The 8733-nt window shown below is 30.9% G+C and overlaps 3 protein-coding genes across 3 annotated transcripts; 1 reads left to right on the top strand and 2 right to left on the bottom strand.

The window, feature by feature from the left end:
• Positions 1-13: 13 nt before the first annotated feature.
• Positions 14-1371, top strand: Arf102f (ADP-ribosylation factor 2). Its single transcript, XM_076312841.1, has one exon. The coding sequence runs from the start codon at positions 444-446 to the stop codon at positions 984-986; it is 543 nt and encodes a 180-aa protein (XP_076168956.1). The 5' UTR covers positions 14-443; the 3' UTR covers positions 987-1371.
• Positions 1372-2111: 740 nt separating this feature from the next.
• LOC143146669 (E3 ubiquitin-protein ligase ZNF598) lies at positions 2112-6076 on the bottom strand. Its single transcript, XM_076311151.1, has 3 exons — positions 5941-6076; positions 5005-5582; positions 2112-4881 (listed from the first exon to the last, which is right to left on the bottom strand). Exons 2-3 carry the CDS (start codon positions 5416-5418, stop codon positions 2554-2556), a joined length of 2742 nt encoding a protein of 913 aa, XP_076167266.1. The 5' UTR covers positions 5419-5582; positions 5941-6076; the 3' UTR covers positions 2112-2553.
• A 913-nt stretch (positions 6077-6989) lies between these two features.
• On the bottom strand, positions 6990-8181 carry Taf12 (TATA-box binding protein associated factor 12). Its single transcript, XM_076311685.1, has 3 exons — positions 7780-8181; positions 7521-7713; positions 6990-7389 (listed from the first exon to the last, which is right to left on the bottom strand). The coding sequence occupies exons 1-3, from the start codon at positions 8047-8049 to the stop codon at positions 7262-7264; spliced, it is 591 nt and encodes a 196-aa protein (XP_076167800.1). The 5' UTR covers positions 8050-8181; the 3' UTR covers positions 6990-7261.
• Between the last annotated feature and the right edge of the window lie 552 nt (positions 8182-8733).

Here is an 8733-nt window from a genome sequence, read left to right as displayed (position 1 = left end):
CAGACTGCGAGATTTGCGATGCTCGGTTTACGCCATAATGTCTCTCATGAATTTCAATGATGAAATAATTTTATGTGAATTTTTTAACCGTATCCATTTGTACTTATAATATTTTGATACTCCAAGAAAAGTGGCTGTACTAAATTCTGAGATAATATATCGCTCGGTACTTTTAAGTAAGAGTTGGCGTGCGTGGCCAATTTTGCCAACTATTTCCGGAATAATAAGCCACCGTGAGGTGACGTTTGCTATTATTGTCCGTAAGGTGTGTTAACGGCATCATTGGAAACGTCGTCGCATCATCGAAATCTCAGAATATTGGTTTCCCATGCAAAACATTGGATCGCCTACTAAATGTACTAACGCGTGACTACAGTAAAATTTTTATCAATACAAGAGTATTAATCCGAACACTTTAAACGTGCAGTGTTTTTCCAAACAAAATGGGCCTAACAATCAGCGGTCTACTCACCCGGCTCTTTGGTAAAAAGCAAATGAGAATATTAATGGTGGGTTTAGATGCTGCTGGAAAAACTACCATACTATATAAGTTGAAACTTGGTGAAATTGTCACAACGATACCTACTATTGGATTCAATGTTGAAACTGTTGAATATAGGAATATATGTTTTACGGTGTGGGATGTTGGTGGCCAAGATAAAATCAGACCACTCTGGAGACACTATTTCCAAAACACACAAGGCCTCATTTTTGTTGTTGACAGTAATGATCGTGAACGTATTGGAGAGGCTGAACGTGAATTGGCAAACATGTTGAAAGAAGATGAGCTTCGAGATGCAGTGCTGTTGGTTTTTGCTAATAAGCAAGATTTACCAAATGCCATGTCTGGTGCAGAACTCACAGATAAATTGAGACTTAATTCATTAAGTGGACGTCATTGGTACATTCAAAACACTTGTGCTACGCAAGGACACGGACTTTATGAAGGACTAGATTGGTTGAGTAATGAATTAGCTAAGAAGTGATAAAGCACTGTCGTTATTCATAATCTTCATGAATAATTTATTCATTGAGCATGGACGTAGATGACAAGTTGCAATCTCCGTTTTATCAGTTTATGCACTATGTGTACGATTAATACCACTGTGATTCTAATTTCTAAGAAAAAAACTACTTGGAATAATAGAGTAACTTGACTGACTCAATGATCATAAAGTTTACATAGGTTTCATTTTTTAAATGAAATTTTCCTTCAATAGAGAAGAAATTATAAATTAGATGAGTGTGTGAATTTAACAGTTACATTTTATTTGTATGCTATTTACGATTCTAACTTGTAGAGTTATAAGTTTACTTGAAAGTGTATTGAGTTTGAAATAAATAAAGAATATATCTACGTTGATTTCAGTACATATATTGTTTCCATTTTAAAAAATAAGTACTGTAAATGTCATTTACTTGGAGTATTACTAACAATTTCTGTTACAAAATAGGAGAAAGTATAAGTGAATTTATACTTGTATGCACTTTACTCTGTGTCTATGCAGTAAGACAGAAATGAAATATTATATATAACATAATTTCATGTACCATTTTTACTATCCTGTTTTTTGAATAAAGAATAAGTAATAAATTATAGTATGAGTAATACTAACAATAAGTCTTAAGAATAAGCATTTAAAAAACTTTTATCTTTAACAATCATTACATACTATTAAAATTTACAAACTTTTTCTTATTCATAAAAATAATTATTCTTATTGTAAAGTATCACATATTTATAAGTGAAGAAAAGAATTTAGAAATAAAGATATAAAATAAATTATAAATTTACTTTATATTTGTGTTCCACCATTGCTATGTTCTTTTATAACAAATTTAAACTTGATAATTACAAAACGCGAAAGTGGAAAAGAAAATTATAGTTTATAGTCTTATTATGTAACTCAATCTAGTAACTTTATTACAGTACAAAACAGTACGTTTATAATAGCTGCACTGTATAATACATATTATATAAAATAATCTGTTAATATATGATACTATTTTTATACACTATAAAATTCTATTCCATTTTTATTCCATGAAACACAATGAATAAATTAAAGAAATGTTTTTACTTATGAATAATATATACAGACATATGGCGGAATGGGGAATTGTTTAAAACATTTTAGTACAAGATTTATGTACGAATATCTTATCGATAATGTGTCACAAGTGTTAAATTGTTTAAATTAATTTACACAAACTTTATTATAATACAGAGAATTATTGACTTTTTTTGCTATATTTGTATTTCATAAAATTATTAGTACAACCATTCAATAACAAATTTTCTTTATTTTAGGCAGCAATCACACAAGTCATTGAACAAATACCAAATACAATATGGTAATTAATTTGTTCAAGCTAACTTTAATACTTAAACTGACAGTTGGAATATGTACCATATGTTTTAACCTCAAGTTAATTGTGATTATCTTACAATGATGCCATCCACAAAAATAGTTTGTTCAGCATAGTTCCTTTATTCATATCTTACAGAGTCTTGGTAGAATTTGTAAGTTAACTAAAGGAACACATTTATACTCATTTACGTACCCAAGAATTTGTTTGAAGTGGTGCACTGGTTTTTCCAAGAACTGGAAAATGATTTTCTAATGTATGACTAGTCATGTGTGTTCTTAAATCAGGACCGTTCTTCAAAACTTGGCCACAGGTCGCACAAATTTCTAAACCTTTAATCTTATTACCACTTTCCTTTTTGTGAACTTTAAATAGTTCCTGTTGCTTTACAATATCAGGCAGTAAAACTAGAAGCTCGGGAAATACAGTCTCAAAAGCGCTGAGACCCATAACTTCACGACAATGCGTGTAATAGTCTTGTGCATTACATGTTCCTTGACGAAACAATCCACTTATATATCGAAATTCCTCAATCTGGTCTTGTTGCACCAAAACTTCGTTAACTTTAGCGACGAGACATTTATTCCGTTTTTGAAAATCCAGAGGAGGTACATAGTTGTATGTATTATTGTGCTTACTATCATCTGGCAAGATAGAGTAACTCTCTCCAGAACTGTTTGTAAAAGTTAATCCATTACTGCTGTTAAGTTTATCCATACTATTGTATTTTATACAAAAACCAGGTGGTGGAGGGGTTGTTGTTCCAAATCCAGGTGGTGGATTTGTAAAACCAGGTGGCTTGGAACTGCTGCTACTTAAAGCTGGGAATTCCTCTAAATGACGAACATTTCTATTAGTAGAATTTAAGCTATCTATCTTTAATTCAGTACGTTTCCTCTGTACTCCATTAGAAGTATTACAATCTGTAACTGTATTTACAATAGTTTCATTATCCAAATTTTTATGTTTTTTCTTATCTTTTTTAGTAATTTGCTCTGTTTCCTTTGAATGTTGCACATTTATATTTTTTGATGTATTCTCACTATTACTCACATTATCTGTATTTTGCATAAACTGAGAACTTGATTGTACAGTATCTATGCGATGCGTGTTCCATGGATTTTTTGATATTTTAGGTGTTTCATAATCTTTCCTTACAACAACAGTACTTACATTCATTCTTGAACTGCTAGTATCATTACTATTGGTATTATTATTAGTACAATTTTGTTTAACTTTTTTCTTCTTTGTTTTTCCTTTTGTTATATCAGTAGTTGTTTTCACATTGTTACTGTTATTGGAACTTTGTGGTTGACCCCAAGAAGGTACTACTGTAATTATTGATTGTTTCTTTGATTTGGATGTCTTCGATAATGTAGGAAAATCTTCACCAGATTGAATAGATAGTGGAGAAGCTACTAACAGTGGTGATGCAACTTTTTTAGGTTTTGGTACAGACATTGATGCTGATTTAGAACAAGTCCATTGTAAAACTTCTTTCCAGTGAGCTGAGTTTGCAGTACTAGTTGATGGTTCTACAGCACCTAATGCAGGAAACTCAGATTCCATTGAAAGTTGTGCAGGACGAATTCTAATATTAGGACCTGAAACTTTTGTAGTGACAATCCCATTTGGTTCATGATTTACTTGAATAGACACATTGGAAGTTGTACTCTTTTGAGGTTGTGTACTTGATCCTGAAGCATTACCACTGGATACACTGAAGTTAACAGTTTTAGAAATACTTGTACTTGCCGATTCTAACCCCAAAGCAGGGAAATTTTCATCCGTAACAGCAAGAGGCTGTGGTCTTATGGTGCTACGAATTGTTACATTTCCTCTACCTTTATTTTGAGTTAAGGTAGGTACAATAGGTGCAGTGTTACCCAGTGTTGGAAATTCTTCAGTACTCTGTACATCTACAGATGGTTGACGTACAAAAGTAGGTTCGTTGTTTGATACAAATACATTTGAATTGTTTGGTGTTATTGTTTGCTGATATTCCCTGAGATTATAATCTCTTGCACCATAATCTCTTGAACTCCTGGAAGTTGATGCACCTAACATTCTTCTTCTGTTCATTCGATTATCACCGCGTGGAGCTAGAGTAAATTCTAACTCTAACGTTCTTGCTTGTTTAGCAGCAGCTTTGCTCAACTGTTTACTGTGAACACTTGCCTTATGCACTTTAAGATCTATATCAGTCCTAAAGACACTTGTAAATTTTTCCTCAGAACACATGCCTTCTTCACACAAGAAATGTTCCTGTCTGAAATGGTCTCTGAGGTAATCATACGAGCTGTAATACTGATGTAAACCATCTGCATCACAAAAATGACAATACAAATGATCTCGTCTCAAGTGTCGAAATAATTCATCATTATCCATATAACGCTGATCACAAAATTCACATAATGGATGTCCTTTATGACTTTTATCATCGATATCTCCTTTTCTTCTATGTTGTGCAAGATCAGACCTTGTATAACAGCGCCTTTCATGGGAAAATATCTATTGTAACAAAAATGAACATTTCTTAAAAACCATAAAATCATAAAAATACTTCATATTTAAAACAATTCTTTAATAAACTTAAATTGATTAATTTACCACTGTAAAATAATGTTATTTTACCTTCAAATTTTCTACACACAAATCGCAATAATGCAGCATGTGTTGATGTCTCATATGATCTTTCAAGCTGTTAAAATTATGAAACACAGGTTTTTCTTTACAAACATTGCAGCTATTCGCCAATAAATCATAAAATTTACTTTGAATGTCAGATGTATCGAAATAGATATTATATCGAGTGTCTAACAAGTTGCCTTTATGTAAATAACGGAAAGGTTCTATCTCCCTCGTAAATACAACTTTTGGTAAATCTTGACGACAAATGGGACACTCATTCTGGCAGCATAATACTCTCATTCGAGTACTACATTCATAACACACAGGGTGTTCGCACATACCAATACTATATATATCAACATTTTTGTAACACACAACACAGGTGTTGTTATTCGTACTATCATTGCTGGCAGACATTCTTCTTAATGAAATTTCCCTTGGAAAATATCAATTTTTGTCAATATACACTCTGCTTGCAGAATGTTATAAATTGTTATTTTGTATTGATATTATTTAATTTTTAACGAATTTCTGATTTCAATGAAATAAATTATATTATCTCCTATAATACTCTGCACAATCTGCAACAGAATTGACATTTTAATCTCGATATTTTATTTGTTATAAATATAATTTTAGTTTTCACGATCAAATGCAACTTGCGAATAAACTTTAATCAATTATCTGATAAGTATTTTACTTAAACCGATAAAATACAATACAAATGCATAAAATCTGCTTAATATAACTTTTTTATTTAACTAGTAGAATAAAGATGTGCATGTTCAAATGATACTTCACAATCACTAGAACTCCGATAGAACAGATATTTGACAAAAAAAGAACTGTTTATATTTTAGATATTAATAGTATACAATGCTGTCTCGTAAATTACTAAAAATGTTTTTTATGGAGACGATATAAGAAAATGAATAATACCGTCTGGAAAATGTTCCAGTAAGCAGATGGTAAAATCTCACAGGACGTCCCTGAAAGAAAAAGGTTATCACGATTTATATACTAGACTGTGGTATGTAATGTCAGTTTGATGAATTCAACCCGATGAGCAAGCAGGTTCCGGTTTCTTGTCTTACAGTCATTGCTAAGTCAAAGAGTCACTAGATCGACTAGTGATTTGAATCTAGTGCCTATTTCGATCAAAATTCAGTCTACTTTAATATATTGACTCTCAGCTACTATTCGTAACACCTTCCACCGGACCAAAACTGTGAAAGAGTTAAGTGCTATAGCAAACTTGAAGCCGAATTGGAATAGCTGTTATCAATGCACATATTGTTTATCTAAAGGTAACTGAAAAAAAAATGAAAGTTACAATGTTAAGAGTGTATTTTATCCACTATTTGGAGTGTTAAGAGAACCCACGATCACCTACATACGTTAAGAAGTTCAAAACTCGAATCGTCACGTAATTCAGATCAACTTATTTTGACAATTTAGTAAAATCTTTTTTATTATATATTTTTTATTGTATTTGTTTCTAATTTTTATTGTTTAATGTAAAAATGATTACACTTGTTTCATTTCATAAACAAGGTCTTGTTTATACGTAATGATTTGTAATATAAGCAGCTCATTACTCTTTCTCGATATAACTTTGAATATCTAGTTTATATCTGTATTTGTGACTCTACAATAAATAAACAAAAAAATAAGTGGATGAATACAACCATCTAATTTGCCCTTTATGCCAAAATCCACATTAACACCATCCTGTGGCAGAAATCTACATCACCATAATAACAAGTATTACTTCTATTGCAATACACAAAAAGGAAGTATTATACAATTAACAAAATACGTTTAAATTTTAAATTTATAATAATGTTATAAAAATTAAATAATGTTATTTAAATTTCAAAAAATAACATTTTTTTATATACATTTGGAATATCACATCAAATTTACAAATGTCAAAAACCGTTGCATTTACCATCTGACTAAGGAAGAAGAATATTGTAACACATAAATTCTTATAATATTCAATTTATCTATTCCTTATTTGTATCATATTTAAGTAACTACTAATTTACTTCAAGAATAGTACTTTAGTTATTCAATTTTAAAGTCACTTCACATTTTAAATTATACATTGCAAGAACTATGTATAATTCATAATTTTCATTTACTTACAAATATCAGTGACACATGTTATTATAAATGTACTGTCATGTAAATATAAAAAAACTGTCACTTAAAGATAAAATAACAACAGGTATAGAAGATAAAATATATAGGAAGACTAATATTTTTTGATTGATTTTCGTATAAGCGCCAATCTCTGTTTATGTGCCTCTGTGACTGTTGCTCGTTTATATGGACGCACCTCATCTGTACCAAAACCAGGGATCCACATATTCCAATTCCTTTCTGAAAATAAATAATTTATATAGAGTCATATATCTCATTTGATTACAAAATTGAAAATTTAAATTAACTACGATGTAAAAAAAATTTATAGAAGTAAAATATATATAAAAGAAAAATGTAAACTAACTTACCTAAATGTAATTGAACATCTTTTACTTCTACGGTATTGGCATGACGATGCTTAGCCAACAAGCATGCTGCATTTACAGTTGTTTCCACAAAGTCATCTGCCAATTGTAAAAGCATTTCTTCAACTTCTTCATCTAATTGTTCAGTGGGATCTACCTCTTTGACAAGATCTTGTAACCGTGTTTTGGTTAAGAACTACAAATCGAAAAAATTGACAATTATGCAGTACACGATCGTCTTTAAATGCAACAAATCGCGTACCTGTGGAAAATCATTAAAGGAACTTTGTTGTTGTTGTTGTTGTGTAGATGGTTGTTGCGCTACTTGTTGTTTTGGTGGTTGCGTTACAAATTGCGTTTGTTGAGACTGAGTCTGAGGCTGCAAAATCTGTACTACTGTATTGCCACTTTGTATATTAGGCACGGTAGATGATGCCTGAGTATTAGGTCCAATAGATTGTATACTGCCAAGCACAGGTGTCATGTCTGATCCTGCGCTGGTAGTCTGTACGAGGGCAGTTTGTTGTGACATTTCTTAATCCCATCAATTATTATGCTCCCTTCACTGTCGTTAAGGAAATTCACATAATTTTAACCTGTAAAACACAGCCATTTGTTACGATCAGACCACGACTCTGCTATATCAACGTGCAAACAAGCATGAAACAAATGTCTCTAATGTCATAACTTTGTAGTTTTAATGTAGTAATATTACAGATGTAATACCAATTTTACCACACAAGATGGCGCAATTATCGTTTATATTATATGAACTAGGAACTACCATGTTCATAGTTCCCTAAATCTCTACTTTCCACTTGAACGTGTCAATTAAATTTAACTTAGTTTCACCTTAAGCATTACAGAATTTCAAGAAAAAGATATTAATTACATGTTCTTAAATTATCTTATACTTTTTGTTTTTTTATTGTGTATTTCATTTTATTATTTCATTATTAAAATTATTAAATGTTCTATTAACTGAATAAAAATTTTCATGGATACCCGATTTGAATTAATTTTGATGTTTTTCTTATTTAGCCAAGTTCATTACATTTTATACTTTACTTTCATCGAACTTTGAAACTTCGAGTACATACATATGCCTTGACAGATATTCGCATGATTTATAAACCAATGAGTTTTTTGACGTCGATACTTTGTTATAAGATACTAATTTCCATTAGATGTCCAATCTGTTTTCTATCTTATTTGT

This window comes from Ptiloglossa arizonensis, chromosome 5, assembly GCF_051014685.1.
Source record: "Ptiloglossa arizonensis isolate GNS036 chromosome 5, iyPtiAriz1_principal, whole genome shotgun sequence".
NCBI lineage: Eukaryota > Metazoa > Arthropoda > Insecta > Hymenoptera > Colletidae > Ptiloglossa > Ptiloglossa arizonensis.
This window is presented reverse-complemented; position numbering and strand designations above follow the sequence as displayed.